We start from the raw sequence: 23,790 nt of genomic DNA, 5'->3' as shown, positions 1-23,790 counted from the left end.
GGGTTCCCCTGGTTCAGGAGTGCTGGGGGGGTGAGTGGGGCTCCCAGCTCCACTGGTGTGAGAGGGGATAAGTCTCTGTTGTTCAGGGATTAAGTGGGGGGTCTCTGCTTTAGGGGAGCTGTGGCTCTGAGTTCCCCTGGTTCAGGGGTGCTGGGGGGTAAGTGGGGCTCCCAGCTCCACTGGTGTGAGAGGGGATAAGTCTCTGTTGTTCAGGGATTAAGTGGGGGGTCTCTGCTTTAGGGGAGCTGGGGCTCTGGGTTCCCCTGGTTGAGCGGTGCTGGGGGATGAATGGGGCTCCCAGGTTCCCCAGGTATGAGCTGGGCACTGGCTCAAGATGTTAGGTGGGTTTTTAAAATTGTAGCTGGACTGAAGCCTCAGGCTGCTGTCACCCAAGATGACTGCCATGCCCCTTAGCCCTTGTGGGGGGCTGCAAGGCTGCCTCTAGTGAAGATGGCTATCATGCCCCTTGTGTGCAGTGAGATGGAAGTCAGGCTGCTGTCATGGAAGATGGCCGGCCGCTGTTCTCCGTGCATTCCAAGCAGAAGACAGTGAGAGATAGCGGGGAGCCTGGGGGGAAGGAACATGTAGGGCAGAAAACTGTTCAGTGGAGAGTTCCTGGGCTTGTTGGGAGGCCCCAGTTGCTATCTCAAGGGCTCTCTCCCCCCAGGTGGACGAGCTGATGCGAGAGGAATTGCAGCGACTGAAACTGGCTGTGGATCGAGATGAGGGGAAATCTCGCATGGCAAAGAAGAGCAGCAAGGTCAGAGGGTGTGTCCTGTACCCCAGGACCCCGCAAAGGCAATGGGGTGCACTCACTGGGGGACAGCCCTGGGGACCTATACCAGCGAGTGGGGATGGAGTGATATTACTCGGCCCACAGATGGGGGGACTCTCACAAAGGGGGGGGCTGGCACTGGAGACATGGAGATGGGGAGAGGACTCTTACGTGGTGGTTGTGGTGGGGGCTCTCAGCCTGCTTAGAGGTTAAGATCTGTTGTTCTTTTCCCAGCAAAAGAAAGGGAAGAAAGGTGGGAAAAAGGAGAAAGATTTAACCCCGGACAGGTATCATCCCTGACCTCCTTTCCTTGGGGGAGATCCCAGACATGGACTCATAGGTCGTGCCCACTCTTGGCCCCATACGATCCCTGGGGGGAACCCCCTGTGACAGGTTGGATCACAGAAACCCCCTTGCGGCTGCCAACTGATGTGCCAAGACTACTTCTGCCCCTGCTTTCCCTGCTCTTCCAGCTTGGGACTTCAGTGCCCTGCCTGGTTTGAGCCAGACCCGCTAGCCTGCTGCAAACCCAGACCCAGGTCTGAACCACATCCCCTAACAGCTGTAGGCTTAAACTGAAAGCAGCTTTGGAAGTGTTCCTGTCTTTAACACTCAGATGGCCAACTCCCAATGCGGTCCAAACCCCAAATAAATCTGTTTTACCCTGTATAAAGCTTATACAGGGTAAACTCATAAATTGTTTGCCCTCTATAACACTGATAAAGAAGTATGCACAGCTGTTTGCCCCCTCCAGGTATTAATACATACTCTGGGTTAATTAATAAGTAAAAAGTGATTTTATTAAATACAGAAGGTAGGATTTATGTGGTTCCAAGTAATAACAGACAGAACAAAGTGAATTACCAAGCAAAATAAAATAGAACACGCATAGAAATCTATGTCTAATACAGTAAGAAAGCTGAATGCAGATAAAAACCTCACCCTCAGAGGGATTCCAGTAAGCTTCCTTTTACAGACTAGACTCCTTCTAGTCTGGGTCCAGCAATCACTCACACCCTCTGTAGTTACTGTCCTTTGTTCCAGTTTCTTTCAGGTATCCTTGGGGCTGGAGAGGCTACCTCTTTAGCGAGCCAAAGACAAAATGGAGGGGTCTCCCACGGGCTTAAATAGACTTTCTCTTGTGGGAGGAGACCCCCTCCTCTCTCCTATACAAAGTCCAGCTCCAAGATGGAGTTTTGGAGTCACCTGGGCAAGTCACATGTCCATGCATAACTCAGTTTTTACAGGCAGCAGCCATTGCCCACATGGTATCTTGAATGTCTCCAGGAAGACCTCTTATGTGGTTTGGGGCCTTCCAATATCCATTGTTCATTAAAGAAGCTGACCAAATGCCTTACTAAGATTATTTAAAATTAAACAAGTAAACAGCCAATATTCATAACTTCAAATACAATAATGACACATGCATACAAATAGGATGAATATATTCAGTAGATCACAAGCTTTACATAGATATGTTACATGGCATATGTAGCATAAAACATATTCCAGTTATGTCATATATATACATTCATAAGCATATTTCCATAAAGCCTTATGGGGTGCACCATCACACCCCCTTCAGTGAGACAGCCCTTCTGGGGTGTCCACTCTCTCTCAGGGGTTAAGCCCTTCCACCTCCTGGAACTGCACCTCTCTGAGCCTTAGCACGCCTGTCTCTCGCTGTGGGCCCCCTCAGTGAGTGCCCTTTCTCTGGACCCCTGGGGCCTCCACTCCCAGAGGGAATAATGGAACCCTGTTCTCTAGACCAGAGTGATTCTCAGCCAGCATAAAACAGGAGGTTTTATTGAGCGTCTGAACACAGCATAGGAAACTTTCAGGGCCCTCAGGCCTGGCCTCCCTCAGCACCACACATCCAAGGCTCCTCTGCATCCAGGTGGGCTCTGCCTGCTCCCTCTCCCCAGCCCCGAGCCCCCCTGCTTCCCAGCTGGGCATCTGATATCACCTTCCCCAAGTCCCGCCTCTGTCCGTTGTCTCCTCTCCAGGTAAACAGGGTCACCCGGGCCTCCTCTCCTCTCTTCCGTCCTCTGGCCCCTCTGGCTGGAACTGGCTGGTCAGGTCACCAGGGTCCTCTCCCCGCAGCGCATTGTCCTCCCAGTGGCCAGACCTGCCTGTGGCTCCTGAGCTTGGCCTCATGGTCACCAGATCACCATGTCACCAGTCGCTGGGGAAACCATTCTCCAGACCATGGGCTGGGGTCCCATGTTCCGTTGCTGGTCCTCTGTAACCACAAACTCCCTCTCCCCTCCCCTCGTTAAACCAGGAACACCCAGGGAAACTGAGTCCCACCCCCTCTGCATGCAAACCATTGGAAAAAACAAGGAAAAAACAAGAAAACCCCCACTTCGTCACATCTCTCCTCCCTCCGAGTCTGAACTGATTGGGGTCACTTAGCCAGTGACCTGGGGAAGTTCAGGGCCCCCCGCCCCGTGATAAAGCATCAGCTATAACATTGGCACCCCCCCTCACATTGACCAGCTCCATGTCATAACCCAGGAGGAGCAGGCTCCATCTCAGCAGCTTGGCTTTTCATTTGGTGCAGCCACGTCAGGGGCAAATGGTCAGCGTACACAGTGAAGCGCCGCCCAAATAGATACAGATGCAGTTTTTTAAGGGTCCACACCATGGCCAGGCATTCCTTTTCTATAGCCACATAGTGTTGCTCCCGGGGCAGCAGCTTCTTGCTCAGGTATACACTGGGGTGTCTTTCCCCCTTAGTATCAGTTGGCATCAGCATCGCACCCAGCCACATGTCTGAGGCATCGATGAACACCAGGAAGGGTTTGTTAAAATCGGGTTTACCAGCACCGGGCTTTGGATAAATGCCCCCTTCAGCGCTCAGAGAGCCCTCTTGCACTGCTTGGTCCAGACCACCTTGTCCGGCTTCCCCTTCCTACCAAGCTCCGTGAGGGGAGCTGCCAGGGAGCTAAAGTGGGGCACAAACCTCCGCTAGTAGCCCACCATCCCAATGAAAGCCTGGACCTGCTTCTTAGTCTGGGGAGCGGGCCAGTCCTTGATGGCCTCCACTTTGGCTGGCTTTGGCTTCAGGTGGCCATGCCCCACCTTGTGGTCCAGCCCCACCTTGCATTTTCCAGCTTTTATGGTCAGTCCTGCATCCTGGAGGTAACCCAGCACCCTCTTCATCTGTAACACATGTTCTTCCCTGGTCTGGCTAAAGACACAGATATCGTCAATATACACTAGAGCAAAGTCCTCGATCCCCCTTAGTAACTGGTCTGCCAGGTGCTGGAAGGTGCCAGGTGCCCCCTTGAGGCTGAAATGCAGGACCAGGAACTCAAAGAGCCCTATTGGGATGGTGAAGGCAGACCTCGCCCTGGCCTCTGGGTCCAAAGGCACCTGCCAGTGGCCTTTGGTAAGATCCATGGTAGTGAGGTATCAGGCAACCCCCAACTTGTCTAGGATCTCATTGATCCTAGGCATGTGGTGGGCATCAGATACAGTGATGGCATTGAGCTTCCAATAGTACACTGAACCGGATTGACCCATCCTTCTGGGGACCAGCACCACGGGTGAGGCCCAGGGGCTGGAAGATGGCTGTATCACCCCTAAAGCCAGCATGTCCCCGACCTCTCTCCCCAGGTCCTGGGCTGTTTTCCCAGTGACCCTGAATGAGGAACACCAGATGGGAGGGTTGGCTCCTGTCTCCACGTGGTGCACAGCCAGGTTAGTGAGCCCAGGCCGGTTAGAGAACAGCTACCGGTATGAAGGCAGAATTGCTCTGATCTCGGCCTGCTAGGCAGGGGTGAGCTGGTCTGAGAGGGGAATTGACTCCAGCGAGGGGTCAGCACCAGCCTCAGGGAGGAGTCCCACCACGGGATCCTCTCCCTTCTCTTCCCCCTGCCCACACACAGCCAACACCAACTTCTCCCTGTCCCAATACGGCTTCATCATGTTGACATGATACACCCGGTGGCCGTGAGCCTGGTTGGACAGTTCCACTACATAGTTCACCTCGTTTACCTATCTGATGACCTTGAAGGGACCATCCCAGGCAGCTTGCAGCTTGTCCCTCCTCACGGGGATGAGGAGCATCCCCTGATCCCCAGTAGCATAGGAGCGGGCACGTGCTGAGTGATTGTACCAGACCTTCTGCCTGCTCTGCGCCCTGGCTGAGTTTCACCTGGCCCAGCCCATGAGCTCCACGAGCTTTTCCCGGAAAGTCAGGACATGCTCCACCACTGATTCTCCATCGGGAGAGGCCTTCCCCTCCCACTCAGCCCTCATCAAGTCGAGGGGTGCCCTCACTCTCCTCCCATACAGCAACTCGAACCGGGAAAACCCTGTGGATTCTTGGGGCACTTCCCTGTATGCAAACAGCAGGTGAGGTAAATACTTGTCCCAGTCCTGCAGGTTCAGCATCATCTTAAGGGTCCCATTGAACCTCTCCACCAGCCTGTTGGACTGAGGGTGGTACACTGAGGCCCAGGTGTACCCCACACTTCTCCCACAAGCACTGGAGAAGATTGACATGAAGTTAGACCCCTAGTCTGTAAGGACCTCCTTGGGGAACCCCACTATGCTGAAAATGGTCAGCAGCAGTCTGCCACGGTGTCTGCCTCAATAGAGGACAAGGCCACTTCCTCGGGGTAACATGTAGCGAAATCTACCACCACCAGAATGTATTTCTTCCCTGACCGAGTTGCCCTGCTGAGGTGCCCCACTATGTCCATAGCCACCTTCTGGAAAGGCTCCTCTATGATGGGCAAAGGTCTCAGAGCTGCTTTACACTTATCCCGGGTCTTCCCCACCCTCTGGCAGGAGTCACAGGGCCTGCAATACTGTTGGACAGCGTCGAAGACCCCGGGCCAGTAAAAGTTCTGCAGTAGCTCTGCCTGTTGCGCCGGATTCCCTGATGCCCTGAAAGGGGGATATCATCGGCCAAGTACAACAGTCTGTGGCGGTACCTCTGGGGAACCACCAACTGCCTTCTGGCTTTCCAAAGTTCAGTTTGCCCCGAACCAGCCCATTTCCAGTACAGGAATCCCTTCTCCCACAGGAATATCTCCAGGCAGTCCTCCCCATGGGATCCTGCAGTGCTGGGGCCAGCAAGGGCCCTCAGCTTCTTTAAGGAGGGATCAGGGCACACAGGAATAAATGGTAGAACCGGGCACTGACTAGAGCCTCCTTCAGCACACAGAGAGCCCTCTGGCACTGCTTGGTCCAGACCATCTTGTCTGGGTTCTCTTTCTTGCACAGCTCAGTGATGGGGGGCAACTATGGTGCTAAAGTGGGGCACAAATCTTCGATAATACCCTGCCATCCCAATAAAGGCTTGGACCTGTTTTTTGGTTTGGGGCATGGGGCAGTCTCTGATCACTTCCACCTTGGCTGGTTCTGGCTTTAGGCAGCCGCTCCCTACCCAGTGGCCCAGGTAAGATACTTCAGCCATCCCCACCTTGCACTTCTCCACTTTTATGGTCAGCCCAGCCTCCTGGAGTCGGTCTAGCACTTGTTTAACCTGGGACACATAGTCCTCCCAGGTCTGGCTAAAGACACAGATGTCATAGAATCATAGAATACCAGGGTTGGAAGGGACCTCAGGAGGTCATCTAATCTAATCCCCTGCTCAAAGCAGGACCAATCCCCAATTTTTGCCCCAGATCCCAAATGACTCCCTCAAGGATTGAACTCACAACCCTGGGTTTAGCAGGCCAATGCTCAAACCACTGAGCTATCCCTATGTCATCGATATATGCCACGGCAAAACTCTCCATCCCCCCAGAGTAGCTGATCCACCAGGCACTGGAAGGTGGCCGGCGCTCCCTTGAGGCCGAAAGGCAGGACCAGGAACTCGAAGAGCCCCAGAGGGGTGATAAAGGCCGATTTCAGCCAGGCATTTGCATCCAGTGGCACTTGCTAGTAGCCCTTTGTAAGGTCCATGGTGGTGAGGTATCGAGCTTCTGCCAGTTTGTCTAGGAGCTCGTCAGACTTGGGCATGGGGTAGGCATCAGATACAGTGATGGCATGGAGCTTCCAATAGTCCACACAGAACCGGATCGACCTATCCTTTTTGGGGACCAGCACCACCTGCGAGGCCCAAGGGCTGGCAGATGGCTGGATCACCCCCAAGGCCAACATGTTCCAGACCTCTCCTTCCAGGTCCTGAGCAGTTTTCCCTGTGACTCGGAAGTGGAAGCATCTTATCGGCGGGTGCGATCCTGTCTGCACCTGGTGGACAGTCAGATTAGTGCGTCCAGGCTGGTTGGAAAACTGTTGGAAAGCTGTTGGTACAGATGCAGCACCCCTCTGATCTCAGCTTGCTGGGCAGGGGTTAGGCAATCAGAGAGGGGAATTGTTTCCAGGGGGGAGCCAGCTCCTGTCTCAGGGAATAGATCTACTAAAGGGTCATCTCCCTGCTCCTCCCAATGTCCACACAGGGCCAACACCACAGTCCCCCTGTCATAAATGGCTTCATCATATTCACATGGTACACCCGGCGGTGGTGTGCCCGGTTACACAGCTTCACCACATAGTTTACCTCATTTAATTTCTTGACAACTTTAAAAGGGCCTTCCCAGGCGGCCTGTAGTTTCTTTCTTCCATCACCTGATCCCTAGTGAGGTAGGCGCGGGCCCGCACCATGCGGTCCTACCAGACCTTCTGCTTCCTCTGGGCTCTGGCTCATGAGCTCAGCAAGTCTCTCTCGGAAGATCAGGACATACTCCCCTACTGATTCCCCATCGGGTGTGGCCTTCTCCTCCCATTCATCACTCATCAGGTCCAGGGGCCCTTTTACCCTCCTTCCATACAACAGTTTGAAAGGTGAAAACCTGGTAGACTCCTGGTGCACTTCCCTGTACGTGAACAGCAGGTGAGGTAAGTACTTGTCCCAATCCTGTGGGTGCTGGTTCATAAAGGTTTTCAGCATCATCTTTAATGTCCCATTGAACCTCTCCACCAGCCTGTTGGATTTGGGGTGATAGGCTGAGGCCCAGCTGTGCCGGACCCTACATTTCTCCCACAAACACTGGATCAGGGCCGACATGAGGTTGAATCCTTGGTCTGTCAAGACTTCCTTGGGGAACCCCACTCGGCTGAAAATGGTCAGGAGCGCATCTGCCACAGTGTCTGCTTCAATGGAAGCTAAGGGTAGTGCCTCAAGGTAACGGGTGGCGAAATCTAGCACCGCCAGAATGTATTTCTTCCCCGACCGGGTTGTCTTGCTGAGAGGCCCCACTATGTCTATAGCCACCTTCTGGAAAGGCTCCTCTATGATGGCAAAGATCTCAAAGCCACTTTCTGCTTGTTCCAGGTCTTCCCCACTCTCTGACAGGGGTCACAGGATCGGCAATACTGCCGGACAGTGGTAAAGACCCCAGGCCAGTAAAAGTTCTGTAGCAACCTCTGCCTGGTGCACCGGATTCCCTGGTGCCCTGAGAGGGGGATGTCATGGGCCAGGTACAAGAGCTTGCGGTGATACTTCTGGGGGACCACCAGCTGCTTCCTGATCCCACAGGACTCCACTTCCTCTGGGGGAGCCCATTCTCGGTACAGGAACCCCTTCTCCCACAGAAACCTCTCCTGGCAACCTCTCCTCATGGTCTGCGCCGCACTGAGCTCGGCCAGGTCCCTGAGCTTCCGCAAAGACGGGTCTGTCTGCAATTCAGCCTGGAACTCAGCGGCTGGGGAGGGGTTGGGGGCCTGCTCTCTCTTGCTGGCTAGGTCTGAAGCCGCAACCTCTCTGAGCCTTGTTCCTGGGCGCTCCCTCCCGACTGGGGCAGGGTCCTGCACCTCTGGTGAGGTACCCACCCCGATGTCAGGGCGTAGTGCCCCTCGCCAGCTCTGGCTACGGGTCATGATCAGGGCATTTCGGGGGTTGCTTGGCCAGTCCTCTAGGTCCCCCCACATCAACACCTCAGTGGGAAAATGGTGGTGCATCCCCACATCCTTGGGGCCCTCCTTGTCCCCCTATTTCAGATGTACCCTCACCACGGGCACCTTGAATGGGGTCCTGCCTACCCCTGTCAGGGTCAGGTAGGTGTTGGACACCACTCGATCTCGGGTCACCACCTTGGGCCGGGCCAGCGTCACCTCATTGCCTGTATCCCAGTGTCCATTGACCTTCCTCCCATCCACCTCCAGGGGAACAAGGCACTTGCTCCGCAGGGACAGCCCTGCACCCACCCTGTAAACTGAGAACCTTGAGTCCGGAGCATCCAGCCCACCAGAGGAGCTGGTCTGGGGCGCTCCTCCCTCCTGAGCAGTTGGTATGCTGCCAGCCCCCCTTGCCTGGGAAGCCTGCCCCTCGTCCGGTTGGGTCCCTACCTAGTTAACCCTATGTGGACTCGGTCTGCTCAGTCTGTCCTTGAGCTTGGGGCACTGGGTCCGTATGTGGCCTCTCTGGCCATAGTGATAGCAGCTCATGTTCCGTTGGTCCCCTCGAGTGGGTTGGTTGGTCCTGACGCTGGATGTTCCCCTTGGGAGGAGGTTCTCCATGTTCCCCCTTTGGGAGGTCCCGTGGTGATTCTCTCTTTGCATCATGGCCGGCCTGTTCCTTTGGGACTCCTCCCTGCTATCCCCTGACCGACTGTTCACAAACTCGTCGGCCAGCTGCCCTACATGCTGCGGGTTCTCTGGCTTTTTGTCCACCAACCATAGCCTCAGGTCGGATGGGCAATGTTCATACAGTTACTCCAGTACAAATAGGTCAAAGCACGTCCTCCTTAGTTTGGGCCCCATCTGCCCACTTGTGGGCATATCCCTGCATCCGGAGGGCCAGTTGTAAATATGTGCCCTCAGGGGCTTTACGCTGACTCCTGAACCTTCTCCGGTGCATCTCGGGAGTCAGCCCAAACTCGCGGAGCAGGGCCTTTTTGAATAGTTCGTAGTCTCCTGCCTCCACCCCTTTCATTCGGCTGTACACCTCCACACCTTTGGGGTCCAGTAAGAGGGTGAGAAACTGGAGCCTGTCTGCAGGGTCAACCCTGTGCATCTAGCAGGCATTCTGAAAGGCATTCAGGAAGTCATCTATGTCCTCCCACTCCTTATGCTGGGCCAGGAGGCACTTATCAAAGCTCCGTGCAGTCCTGGGTCCCTCCTCACTCATCACAGCCGGGGCCTCACTGCTCCTCAGCCTCGCCAACTCCAGTTCATGCTGACATTGTCTTTCGTGATCCTCGGCTCTTTTTCGTGATCCTCCAGCTCTCTCAGTTTTATCTCTCTCTCCCATTCCAGTCACCTCAGCTTCAGGGATGGGGAGCTCCACCGGGAGGATCCCCTGCTGGCTGCTGGGGTCAGGGTGCCCTCGGTATTTGCTGGGCTCCTCCCAGCTCCTCCCCTAGGCATAGGTAGGGGGGTCTTGGGATGCCCTTGGCAGCAGTCTGACCCCTCCCAGCCGGGTCAGGCACCAGGGCCGCGCTGCATCTGCCGGGCTGCTTCCCTCAGAAGCAGGGATCGGTGCATCTGAGTGATCCTTTTCCTCAGGCTGGGCAATCAGCTGTTCTTTGGTGAGCCACCCAATGCGCAGCCCGCTCTGCCTGCACAGCTCCACCAGTTGCTCTTAAGGCACATCTTCCTGCTGGCCACTCGCAGGCCTGTGTGCTTGCAGCTCCCCATGGTTTCCAGGAGGAACCCCTACTGTGCCAGCCCTTCTCCAGGTCACCACCTCTCTCCCAGGGACAAGCCACAGACTCCTCCACCCCTGAGACTGCTCACCGCAGTGCCCAAGGGGACCCCATTATTGCAGCAGTCCTTCTCCCTGGTCACACACTCCCAGGGGTTAAGCGTAGCTCCTCCGCCCCCTGAAACCGCTCCTCTCTGAATCTTTAGCATGCCTGGTACCCGTCAATCCCCCTTCATTTTACTGCTCCCCAGTCACTTACTGCAGGAAGTGCCGTCCATGGGGTGCAGTAGATCCCACCACTGACACCAGTTGTCATGGAGATTAGGGGAGTCAGGGTCCTGCACCCCCATTTCCTGCGATTCACCGTGACTCTCAACCAGCCAGTAGAACAGAAGGTTTATTAGAGACGACAGGAGCACAGTCCAGACCAGAGCTTGCAGGCATAAACAGGACCCCTTAGTCAGGTCCTTCTGGGGGGCAGAGAGATTAGTCCCCAGCTATGGGGGCTCCCTCCTCTTCCCCAGCCCACTCCAAAAACGAAACCCCCTCCAGCCGACTCCCCCAGCCTCCCCCCAGCTCCTCCTCCAGCCTTTGTCCAGTTTCTAGGGCAGAAGGTGTCACCTCACCCCAACCCCCCTCCTGGCTCAGTCTACAGGCTCAGGTACCATCCCAGGCAGTGAAGTCACCCCTTGCTATCTCATCACCGATCCAGACAGTCCCAGTAAATTCCCCTGCCACATTCCTAGGTCAATCCACCCCACTCAGTCCCTGCTGCATCACACCTGGATCCCCACCTTCCCCTGCTGGCCTGGCCTGGTGGTCCCTTCCCCCTGGCATAGCCCTATTGACTGCAGCCCCCTGGACCGGCGGTGCCCCCTCTTGGTGGGCTTCTACCTAGTTGACACCCCACAGGTTCTTCTTGGCTGCCATTTCCTTCATCTTCAGGCCTTGCACCACCTTGTGTTCCTTTGGCCACAGTAAAAGAATGTGAACCAGTCACTTCTTGATCTGCACAAGCTGGCAACTGACAAGAATGACCCTCATTTGTGTGACTTCATTTCAGGTCCCTCAAGTCCCACGAGGAGGGTCAGCTTCCTGGAGTCCCACCTTTAAGAGGTATCTGGGTGACTCCGCTTCTGAGTCCCCGATGGGGGTCTCCCTCCTGCCCCCGATCTGCTGTCCACAAACTCATCTGTCACTGCCCCTGCACTGTGCAGATCTTTGGGCTTCTGGTCCACTAACCCCATCTTCAGGTCTGGAGGGCAGATGTCCTACAGCTGCTCCAACCCCACCAGATGATACACATCCTCTGCGGCAGTGGCCCCTGCGCCCTTCCCCCACTTGCGGAGATATTCCCCCAGCAGGTTGGCGACCTCCTTGTAAGTGACACCTGAGATCTTGCGTACACCCTGGAATCGTTTCCTGTACACCTTGGGGGTCAGCTCAAACTTCAGCAGCAAAACCTGTTTGAACAGGTCATAGTCCCCCATCTCAATATCATCCATTTGGCTGGGAATGTCTCTATGGCCTTGGGATCCAGCAGGAGGGTCAGACAGTGGACCCTGTCTGTGGGGTCAATCTGGTTCAGATCACACGCCTTCTCAAAGGCTGTGAGATAGGCATCAGTATCCCCCCCCATCCTTAAACTGGGGCAGCAGTTTTGTGTCTAGATTCCCCACAACACTGGCATCTCGGGGCCCTTCCCCATTTACCCCCCGGCAGGCCCTCTTGGCCTACTGCTCCTCCAACTCCAACTCATGCTATCACTGTTCTGCAAGGTCCTCTCGTTCTCTCTCTCTGTCTGCCAGTCTCCGCTCCTCCAGCTCCAGCTTCTTCGCTTTCAGCTCCAGCTCCAGTCTCCGCAGCTCCTCCAGGGAGGAACCTGACTGGAGTCCCCCTGTGCTGACTGGGGAGTCTGGTCTGAGAGACTCCTGGCTGCTACATAGACTGGCACCCTGGGAGCCCCCAATCCTCAGATTGGTCTTTCTTTACAAGCTGAGCCATCAGCTGCTCCTCAGTGAGCCTCCTGATGCTCAGCCCTCTCTCCCTGCATAGATGTGCCAGGTCCCTCTTATAGAGCTGGTTATAGGCCATTTCCATGCTGGTTCCTTTCAATTCCCTCGTTTTATCACTGGTAGCCACTCACTGCAAAGTGCCTGCACTCGCAGCCAACCGTCTACAAGGTGCATCCGCCAACCATCCTCTGTTACCATGTTGTCACGGACTCACAGGTTGTGCCCACTCTTGGCCCCATGCAGTCCATGGGGTGACCCCCTTCAGTGACACACCCCTTCTTGGGGGTCCACTCTCTCTCGGGGTTTAAGCCCTTCCACCTCCTGGAACCACACCTCTCTGAGCCTTAGCATGCCTGTCTCTCGCTGTGGGCCCCCTCAGGGAGTCCACTTGCTCTGGGCTCCTGGGGCCTCCACTCCCAGAGGGCATAATGCAACCCTGTTCTCTAGACCGGAGTAACTCTCAGCCAGCATAAAATAGGAGGGTTTATTGAGCATCAGAACACAGCACAGATAACTCTCAGCGCCCTCAGGCCTGGCCTCCCTCAAGCATAGCACATCCCAGTCTCCCCTGCATCCAGGTGGGCTCTGCCTGCTCCCTCTCTCCAGTCCAGAGCCCCGCTGCTTCCCAGATGGGCATCCGATATAACCTGCCCCCAAGCCCCGCCTCTGTCCATTGTCTTCTCTCCAGGTAAACAGGGTCACCTGGGACCCCTCTCCCTGTTCTGTCCTCTGGCCCCCTCTGGCTGGAACTGCCTGGTCAGATCACCGGGGTCCTCCCTTCGCAGCCCATTGTCCTCCCACTGGCTGAAATCAGCTGTGACTCCTGGGCTGGGCCTCCCGGTCACCAGGTCACCAGTCGCTAGGGTTCCAAGTTCCGTCGCCGGTCCCCTGTACCAACAAACCCCCTCTCCCATCCCCTCGTTAAACCAGTAATGCTCAGGGAAACTGAGTCCCATCCCCTCTGCATGCAAACTGTTGGAAACAACAAGGAAAAACCAAGAAAACCCCCCACTTTGTCACACACCCCCAGCTCCCCTGTGTGTCCTGACCCCTCCTGCACTCCAGTGAGCCAGACACACCCAGTTCCTGCTCCCCACAGCTCCCCTTTCCTGGGTGAACCCTGCCAGCTCCCCTGACACGCTTCTGTCAGATCCCTGCTAGTCTGTCTCTTGCGGAACAGTGCTGTCCGGACCTAGATGGGATAGGCCCTCGTGGGGCTTCCCCAGCCTCTGCACCTTGCTGCAGCTCTCCCTGGCTCTGGTGGCAATATTGACCCAATCTGCCCCCCAGACTGTGGGTGGAGCTGGGCACAGCCAGGCACCGGGCTCCTCTAATCCCCGCTCCCCCTCCAGGACCCTGGACTCTCTGTACGAGGAGCTGGTGCTGCAGGGAATCCTCAAGCAGGCCCAGTGCGTCCAGCTGGCTGACTACACGGGTGAGTCCGCCAGGGCCATGGGGGGGGGGATGGGCCTGTGGAGGAAGGGACCAGCTCGTTGCCCCAGCAGTTCTATGTAGAGGGTGCAGGCTGGCTCCTCACCCTGTGGGTGGGAGTGCAAAGGGGACAGGAGCTGCTTGCTGCTTTAGGGGAAGGAGTGGGGACAGAAGTCCTCTCCCCGCCCCATGCAGGCAGGGGAAGGGAGAGGTGCGGTGTCTCGCTCCAACTAGCATGCTGCTGTATGTGGGAGGATGTGTGTGTGGGGAGGGGTCTGACCTAGCCCGTGTCTCTCACCACTGGTAGGGTGGAGGGTGGGGAACTGTCTCTGTCCCCTTCTTCCCTGTTGCTCATGCCTGCCTCCCCTGACAGGCGATTTCTGTTACCTGGGCACCACCCTGCGCATGGCGGGCATTGAACCCACGCCCTCGGTGATGGACATCAGGCAGAACATCGCCCTGTATGCCATCCTTCGCCTGGGTAAGGGACCAGCTTCCCCATCCCGGTGCACATAGAGGGGCTGGTGAGGGGGGGTGGCTGTTTGATGGATGTACCCTGCCCTGCAACAGATGTTGGGGTGTGCGCTGCATAAGGGTGCAGTATCCCTGCAGTATCCCCTGGCAAGAACAAACTTGCTGTGTGGGAAAGCCCTGCACCACCCTAGTCACTGCCAGGGCTTGGCACTCCCACGGAGAGAGGAGGGTCTGACCAGGCCTGCCACTTCTGTGGGGTGGGGGAAAGCTGGGCAGGGCTGGCACTCCCATGGGGCGGAGGAGGGAAGGCATTCCCGTATAGGGTTCAGGCATGACTCAGTTTTCCTGTGTGGTAGGGGATGGGCATTCATGTGGGGGGGAGTGTCTCCATGGGATACTCTGATGCCTATGTTGGGGTGAAGCAGAAACCTTCTCCCTGCCCCATCCCCATTGTCCCCCAGGGTCCCCCACAGTGCATGAGCTAGCGCCGCTGGTGAAGTCCGTCCTGCTTGCTGGGCCTGCTGGAACTGGGAAGAAGATGCTGGTCCACGCTGTGTGCACCGAGACGGGCGCCAACCTCTTTGACCTGTCCCCAGACAACCTGGTGGGCAAGTACCCGGGGAAGGCTGGCCTCAGCATGCTGATGCACATGGTGTTCAAGGTACTGGCACAATGCAGGGCAGGACATGGGCCATTCCCCACCTGAGCAGGGCAGAGCTCAGACCCCAGAGGAGGGACGGGGCAGATTTTCACCTGGGCCTAGTGCAGTATGGTGTTGTGGGGAGGGTGTCCAAAAGGCCAGGGGCCTACCCTCCCCTTCCCTGTGGCTGGGGGCTCTGGCTAAACCTCCTCTCGGGTGTTCTAGGTGGCCAGGTTGATGCAGCCGTCAGTGGTCTGGATTGGGAACGCAGAGAAAACCTTTTACAAGAAGGTGCCGAAAGAGGAGAAGCAGGTGAGAGCTGGGGCGGGGGCTGCTGGCGTGGGGGGGGTCATGTTACCAGGAGTGGGGAGGATGTCATAGATCCTACCTAGCATCTCCTCCTGGCCACACAGTAGGACCTCTGGCAGGGTAGTCCAAGCCTCTGCTGCTCTGGGTCCCGGAGCCTGTATGGTCCAGCCACTGCCGCAATCCTTGGGTCTCTAGTCACAGTCTCAGGGCACAGGCCTTCTGTCTGGCCCCCTCTCAGGAGTGTTGGAAGCCACTGGGAAGCCATCGAGCACAGCTGAGTGCAGCGCTGACCCTTTGGACTCCCCTGTACTCAAACACACCCTTTCCCAGAGCTCTGCCCTGATGTGCGAAGCTTCTGGTTTCTGTTTAATGCTCTAGGGGCACGCAGCAGCTGTTAAGCAGTGAACTCACTAACACCTTACACATAGAGGGGAACACATTAATACTCTTTGACATAACCATGTAAAGCACAGGAGAGTACAAAACAACACACTCTACCCCCATGTCCCTGCCTCAGTTTCCTCACCATTCCAGGGCGTTCTTTGGATGGGTGTCAGCATCCCATTGGTTGTGCAGTCTTTGGGACCATGTGGGCTCAGGAAAGTGAGCACAGGACCCCTGCCCTGTAAGGCTGCTACATGGTGGGTGACCTTGGTCTCTCCTACTTCCTCTTGTCTGGCCCCCCTCTGTTCATGTGCCTCGATACTTAAACCCCCTGGCATCCTTTGTTCTGTCTTTGGGGTGAGTTCCCACTGCTCCTGCCTTTCCCTCTCCCATTCCAAGAGTCAGCGAAACTGGTTTTCACTGACCTATTGTTTTCGGGTGTTTGCCCCTGAGTAGGGTTGTTAAATCTAAAGAACCCCCTGGTATCTTTCATGTGTGTACCCACTATGAGACCGGTCAGCAGTGCTGGCCCCACTGTCATATAGGCACTCATGATACAGCTGGTTTTCAGAATACACCTCGCAGCATTAGCCAGAATTCATGACTTGTACAGACATTCCCCAGTTCATGCCAGAGGGGCAGGGGCAGGAACAGCTGTACCCTAACCTGTGCCAGACCCCTCGCTCTGGTCCCAGTGACCCCGCCACTGCCTGCGGGCTCGCCCTGACCCCAGGGACCCTGGCTCATGCGTTCGATCTAACCCCAGTGACCCTGACCCCAGTGACTCTGCACCCCACCTGTGGGCTCGACCTGAATCCCATAACTTTGCCCCCTCGCCCATGGGCTTGACTTGACCCCAGTGACTGACTTCTCCCTGTCCGGAGCTCGACCTACCCCAGTAACTCTGCCCACCCACCCATGGGCTCGACCTGACCCCAGTAACTCTGCCCATCCGCCCGTGGGCTCGACCTGACCCCAGTAACTCTGCCCACCCGCCCGTGGGCTCGACCTGACCCCAGTAACTCTGCCCACCCACCCGTGGGCTCGATCTGACCCCAGTAACTCTCCCCACCTACCCGTGGGCTCGACCTGACCCCAGTAACTCTGCCCATCTGCCCATGGGCTCGACCTGACCCCCGTAACTCTCCCCCCACTGCCCAGGGCTTGACTGGACCCCCCGTAACTCTCCCCCCACTGCACACAGGCTCAACCTGACCCCCACGACTCTGCCCTTTGCTGCCTCGCAGGCTGACCCCAAGCGACTGAAGAGGGATTTACTCAAAGCCCTGAAGCTGCTGAAGCCAGAGGATCGGGTGCTGCTGATCGGCACATCGGATAAGCCCTATGCAGCCAATGTGAAGATGCTGTGCAAAGCCTACGAGCGGGTCCTCCTCCTCCCCCGGCCTGACTATGCATCCCGCTACGGTGAGGGAGGGGCCTGGCCCAGGCAGAGCTGGTTGTAAACTCAGCCAACTGGTGCTGATGACTGGCTGGTTCCTTCCCCTTTCACCAGTGCTTTGGGGGACTGTAACAGGGTGCACGCCACGCCCCGTTGGATTTGGCCCCTTGACCCTGCACCTTAAAGACTCAGGGACAGTCCAAGCTGGTGCAACGCCCGTGCTCTTTATTTACTGTCCATTTCCCACTATCAGTTTCCCACTATTGACAGACTATTTACATGGCTTGGCCTCATACCGGCCTGACCAGCAACAAACTAGTAGGCTCTTTCCTCTCTCTGAGCCTAACCTTCCCCTCCTGGTCTCCATCCCTCTGTAACCATGCGGCCTTTGGTGGGACACAACTGAGAGTATCAGTTCAGGACAAATTGCTTAGAGCAGGGCAGTCACAGCCCAAAGCTGGGGGTTCTTCACTCCTAAAGCACCAAACCAGCCAGACAGAGAGGACTTTGGTTTTATCCCATAGGCTAACCATAAGTCACACAAACAATTCCCTCAGATACTCCAGTTCCCTTGTATCACCACCAGTGCCACTTGTTATGGGGACGGATGGTTTCGAAAACCAGTACCCCAGTAAAAGAAAAAAGGTTCTCCCGATCCCAAAGGACCAAGCCTCAGACCCAGGTCAATACACAAGTCAGATCTTACCCACAAATCACACTGTTGCCAATCCTTTAGAATCTAAAATCTGAAGGTTATTCATAAAAAGAAATACAGATGAGAGCTAAAATTGGTTAAACAGAATCAATTAGATACAGTAATGGCAAAGTTCTTAGTTCAGGCTTGTAGCAGTGATGGAATAAACTGCAGGTTCAAATCAAATCTCTGGAGAACATCCACAGCTGGGATGGGTCATTCAGTCCTTTGTTCAGAGCTTCAGTGTAGCAAAGTCCCTCCAGAGGTAAGAAGCAGGACTGAGGACAAAACGGAGATGATGCAGCTGACTTTTATAGTCCTTTTGCCATGTGGCTTGTGCTTCCTTGTTCCAAACACAAGCTACCCAGCATATGACATGGAAAATCTTAGAGTTCTGTCTATAGGCACGTCCCTGCATGCCTGGCTGAGTCACAAGTTGTGTCTGCCTTCTCTCAATGGGCCAGTTGTGTAGCTGATGGTCCTTAATGGGCCATCCAGCAGGCTAGGCAGTGCAACGGAGAGTAGAGATGCTTATAAAATCTGCAGGTGACTCCAAGCTGTGGGGGTTGCAAGCACTTTGGAGGACAAAATAAGAACTGAAAACAACTTTAGCAAATGAGAGAATAGGTCTGAAATCAACATGATGCAAGTCAGCTAAGACGAGTGCGAAGTACAAGAGAGTTAAAATCAAACACACCTACCATGTGCAGCAGCAAGCCAGCTGTGAGCAGCGAGAGCCATTTGCTAGCCTGGGAAGGACCTTACCCCAGTGCAGGGGGGAGTGGCCTGGATTGTGCGTGTGCGGGACAATTACATTCAAGTCCAGGGCCCTATAGGGGACTCACTGCAGGATGGGGCTCAGAATGAGGGGGAGACTGGGGGATTTACCTTCTTTCATTGCTTGTCTTGTCTTGGCTTGATCCCTCCCTGAGCACTCCCCCCCCCAAAGCTCTCTGGCAATGTCGCTGCCAGGCCTCCCCGAGCCCCCCCAAAAGCTCTCTGGGGACGTTGCTCTGTGACTTCCCAGTCTCCTTGCCCCACCCCCGAATTGCAGTGTCTGGGTTTCAGAGGAGCAGCCATGTTAGTCTGTATCCACAAAAAGAACAGAAGTACTTGTGGCATGTTAGAGACTTACAAATGTATTTAATCATAAGCTTTCGTGGGCTACAGCTCACTTCATCAAATGCATAGAATGGAACGTATAGTAAGAAGATATATATATAAATACAGAGAACATGAAAAGGTGGAAGTTGCCATACCAACTCTAAGAGGCTAATTAATTAAGATGAGCTATTATCAGCAGGAGAAAAAAAACTTTTGTAGTGATAATCAAGATGGCCCATTTCAGACAGTTGACAAGAAGGTGTGAGGATACTTAACATGGGGAAATAGACACAATTTGTATAATGACTCATCCATTCCCAGTCTCTATTCAAGCCTAAGTTAATTGTATCCAGTTTGCAAATTAATTCCAGTTCAGCAGTTTCTTGTTGGAGTCTGTTTTTGAAGCTTTTCTATTGCAAAATTGCCACCTTTAAGTCTCTTACTGAGTGACCAGGGAGGCTGAAGTGTTCTCCTACTGGTTTTTGAATGTTATGATTCCTGATGTCAGATTTGTGTCCATTTATTCTTTAGCGTAGAGACTGTCTGGTTTGGCCAATGTACATGGCAGAGGGGCATTGCTGGCACATGATGGCATATATCACATTGGTAGATGCGCAGGTGAACGAGCCTCTGATAGTGTGGCTGATGTGATTAGGTCCTATGATGATGTCTCTTGAATAGATATGTGGACAGAGTTGGCATTGGGCTTTGTTGCAAGGATAAGTTCCTGGGTTAGTGTTTTTGTTGTGTGGCGTGTGGTTCTGGTGAGTATTTGCTTCAGGTTGGGGGGCTGTCTGTAAGCGAGGACTGGCTGTCTCCCAAGATCTATGAGAGTGAGGGATCGTCTTTCAGGATAGGTTGTAGATCTTTGATGATGCGCTGGAGAGGTTTTAGTTGGAGGCTGAAGGTGAAGACTAGTGGTGTTCTGTTATTGTCTTTGCTGGGCTGGTCTTGTAGTAGGTGACTTCTGGGTACTCCTCTGGCTCTGTCAATCTGTTTTTTCACTTCATCAAGTGGGTATTGTAATTTTAAGAATGCTTGATAGAGATCTTGTAGGTGTTTGTCTCTGTCTGAGGGATTGGAGCAAATATGGTTGTATCGTAGAGCTTGGCTGTAGACAATGGATTGTGTGGTGTGGTCTGGATGAAAGCTGGAGGCATGTAGGTAAGTATAGCGGTCAGTAGGTTTCCAGTATAGGATGGTATTTATATGACCATCACTTATTAGCACAGTAGAATCCAGGAAATGGACCGCTTGTGTGAATTGGTCCAGGCTGAGGTTAATGGTGGGATGGAAATTGTTGAAATCATGGTGGAATTCCTCAAGGGCTTCTTTTCCATGGGTCCAGATGATGAAGACGTCATCAATGTAGTGCAAGTAGAGTAGAGGTGTTAGGGGACGAGAGCTGAGGAAGCGTTGTTCTAAGTCAGCCATAAAAAGGTTGGCATACTGTGGGGCCATGCGGGTTCCTAAAGCAGTGCCGCTGATTTGAAGGTATATATTGTCCCCAAATGTGTAGTTGTGGATGAGTCCCTGGGTTAACACTAGAGTGTGGGGGAAAGTGACTGCAAGATTCAGACCCCAGTCCAGCCAAGAAGCTGGCTCAGGACACCAAGCAGCAGCAGCCAGAGCAGCGGGCTGGGCAGTGCTGAGCTGGGAAGGTGTGATGTTATGTGTGTAATATATCATCTCATTGAAAGGTGACACAGGGCCAGAAAGAGTTAATTAACTCACAGACTGACCTGACCCATGGCCGAACTATAAAGACTTGTTAGGAAGAGATTTAAATTAATAGAGCTTTGAAATGCAGCCTGCATTGTTAGAGGTAGAAGGGGAGATGTTTGCTCGGGTCTTGTGGTGTAAGCAAACAAGTCTTGTCTATTGCTGTAGCTTTGATTCAAAGATCAAAAAAGGATTATTAATATTTATGAAGACACTTGAGTAAAATAGTATTATTATCTATATGTTTCTTTGAAGGTTGTGGTAACCTGTATCTGAACTGTTTAATGGATAAATTACCCTGTGCTAATTGCCATGATGTTTGGGAGAAGGAAAGTTAAGCTGATTGTTTTCTCAGGCCAAAAGGCTTCTGGAAATGTATAAAAACCCTGGGACATGATCCTTCTTCATCTCAGATATGCTTTGGGTTTCAAGAAGGGGAAACCCTGAGCCATAAGAATTGAGATCCTCAGTCACTGACTAGAGTCACCCTGACTATGGACATTGGACTATAACCTATGGACTATTTCTAAGAGAACTTTTGGCAGCTACAAACTCACCATCTCTGCTAGGTATCTGGACTTCAAGAAATTGAACTCAAGTCTGTATGTATATTGATCTTTCAACCAATTTTTTTTCTCTCTCTTTTCTTTTTTAATAAATTTTAGTTTAGTTAATAAGAATTGGCTATAAGCGTGTATTTTGGGTAAGATCTGAGTTATCATTTGATCTGGGTCTGGGGCTTGGTCCTTTGGGATTAGGAGATTCTTTTATATGATGAAATAAGATTTTCAGAGTTTATCATCATATGTTTGACAGGTGTGGCTGGATGGAGGCCTGCGGCTGGATACTTTAAGGGAACTGCGTTGTTTGGACTTCTGAGTAACCAGGGAGGTGCTGTAGAAGCTGTTTTGGGCTGGCTGGGTAAATCTAAGTATTGGAATATCCACCAGCGTTTGGGGTTTGTCTGCCCCTTTCTGTTTGCAGTTCACCCTGATTGAGTGACAAGAAGGGTCTGGAGAAAACCCACTTTACACCTCCCCCACTCAGCCTGTTCTGCATCAGAGGGGCAGGCTGGGCCAAGCCCCACAGCGACTGCACAGATGTCAAGCCCCCCTGCTTGCATTGCTCCATGGTGGTGGTGGTGGGAATTTGGTACATTATGTCTTTCTCCTGCAGCCCCCTGCCAGTTCCTCCACCCCTTGCCCTGTCTCTCCTCCTATCCCCTCCCCCCAGCACAGGCGGGTCTCTCCCAGAGTTCGCACACCATTGTCCCCTTTGCCTCCTTAGTGACCTGGCAGCGCCTGATCAATAAGCATGGCGGCACCATCACCACTGCCCTGGACGTCAGTGCCCTGGCCAAGCTCTCAGACGGCTACAGCCAGGGGCACATGGCACAAGCCGTACAGATGGTACTGACTGAGCGGCGCCTGCTGCAGATGCTCAAGAAGCCGCTGGGGGCAAGCGAGTTCCTGCAGCAACTGGCAAAGGCCGACCCCATTTACAGTGAGGAGGAGAAGACACTGCAGGTGCCTGGCTGAGCCCCAGAGATCCCAGCCCCCCCCATATTACTGTCACCCTTTGGGGCAGGCACAGGGGAGCCCTTCCCTCCAGCCTCCCACCCCAACCTTGTCCCTGCCCCTCACGTTATTGTCACTCCTCAGGGCAGGCACAGGGAGACCTACCCCCAGCCCTCCACCCAGCCTGGTCCCTGCCCTCCACGTTACTTTCACCTCTTGGGGTAGGCACAAGGGATCCCTCCCTCCAGCCTCCCCCATGTTACTGTCACCCCTCGAGGCAGACACAGGGGGCCCTCCCCCCAAACCCCCTAACTCACCCAGGTCCCTGCCCACCATGTCACTGTCACCACTAGGGGCTGACTCAGGCCCACCCCTGCCATCCCCAAACCCGGAGTGTCCTCTGCATTGCAGCATCAGCTCTGCACTGACCTCACTTGCTCCTTTGCGCCCTCTTGGCAGGACTGGTACATGAAGACTCCATTGGGTAAGAAGCGACTCAAGGCAGCGCAGGAGAGAGCAGACAAGAAGGAGGGAAAGGGGAAGGACAAGAAAGGAAAGAAAGGGAAGAAATAGCGCTGGCTGAGGGGCCCTGCATCTCCCTCCCTGGGCTTTATGCTCTGGGGCTCTTGGGGCAGGGCAGCCCCATAAAGCCAACTTATTCTTCATCCCGCCCGTCTGTGCAGAAAGAAGTCTGTGCAAGGATGGGAGTGAGCTGGGGGGAATGCAAATGCGTATGTGGGGCAAACCTGGACAGGGGGGTGTACTTGAGCTTGGGGGGGTGTCTGTGCATGTGTGTCTGTGTGTTTGTGCATGTGTGTGCATGTGGGGTGAGCCTGGGGCGTTGTGAATGCATGTGGTGTGTGTGTCTCTGTGTGTGTGCACGTGTGTGCATGTATTCATGTACTGGGTGCACCTGGGGGGTTGTGCATGCATGTGGTGTGTGTGTCTCTGTGTGTGTGCATGCGTGTGCATGTGGGGTGAGCCAGGAGCATTGTGCATGCATGGGATGTGTATCTCTGTGTGTGCATGCACGTGTGTGCATGTGGGGGCATGTATACATGTACCAGGTGCACCTGGGGGTGTGCATGCATACATAGGATAAGCAAGAGTGGTGCATGTGGGGTGAGATAGGGCTGACGTACACTCCCAACTACGCCTGGAATGGCAACCGGGAGCACGTTGGAGTCTGCCCAGATCCTGTCCCAGCTCCAGTGTGAGGGGGCCCATGGTCGGGGTACCTGGTCTCATGCAGCCCTGAGAGGGAATGAGCCCCCTGCCCCTGAGCCCAGGCAGCTCTGAGCTGTGCACACAGATGCCTCTACTCCAGAGAATGGGGGGCAGCCCCTCTCTCTAGTGTTCTGGACAGAGACACTTCTGGGACCCTCTGCTCAGCTCCCATCCCCTGAACCCTGCATGCAGCTCTGGGTCCCCAGTCCTTGAGAAGGGGGTGTCCCCATCCCTATAGGGAGCTGGGGATGGACACACATGCACGCACACGGGACACCATGCTCCTCTCTTTCCCAACCCCTCAGATCTTGCACTCAACTCTGGGGCTCTTGGTCCTCACATGAAGGGAGATCCAGGAGCTGTGTAGCTGCCCGAGGGTGTCACAGTTTGTGGGGACAGGCTGAAGAGCCCCAAGAAGGGAGAGCAGCTTAGTGTAGCCCTGGGAGTGTGACTGGACCGTGGGATGTGAATGACTGAGCAAACGAGAAGAACGCC

General features: G+C 54.5%; 1 protein-coding gene across 1 annotated transcript in view; it reads left to right on the top strand.

Moving 5' to 3' along the window:
• Nucleotides 1-22,641, top strand: part of IQCA1L (IQ motif containing with AAA domain 1 like) — a 64,472-nt gene extending 41,831 nt beyond the window's left edge. The window contains exons 11-19 of the mRNA XM_038391548.2: nt 668-760; nt 1,010-1,062; nt 13,747-13,829; nt 14,199-14,306; nt 14,761-14,960; nt 15,165-15,251; nt 16,880-17,057; nt 21,839-22,077; nt 22,528-22,641. Of these exons, the coding sequence (XP_038247476.1) occupies nt 668-760; nt 1,010-1,062; nt 13,747-13,829; nt 14,199-14,306; nt 14,761-14,960; nt 15,165-15,251; nt 16,880-17,057; nt 21,839-22,077; nt 22,528-22,641 (1,155 nt within the window). The remainder of the gene's footprint in view (nt 1-667; nt 761-1,009; nt 1,063-13,746; nt 13,830-14,198; nt 14,307-14,760; nt 14,961-15,164; nt 15,252-16,879; nt 17,058-21,838; nt 22,078-22,527) is intronic.
• Nucleotides 22,642-23,790: the final 1,149 nt, after the last annotated feature.

This window comes from Dermochelys coriacea, chromosome 2 (assembly GCF_009764565.3).
Source record: "Dermochelys coriacea isolate rDerCor1 chromosome 2, rDerCor1.pri.v4, whole genome shotgun sequence".
In the NCBI taxonomy this organism is placed as follows: Eukaryota; Metazoa; Chordata; order Testudines; family Dermochelyidae; genus Dermochelys; species Dermochelys coriacea.
This window is presented reverse-complemented; position numbering and strand designations above follow the sequence as displayed.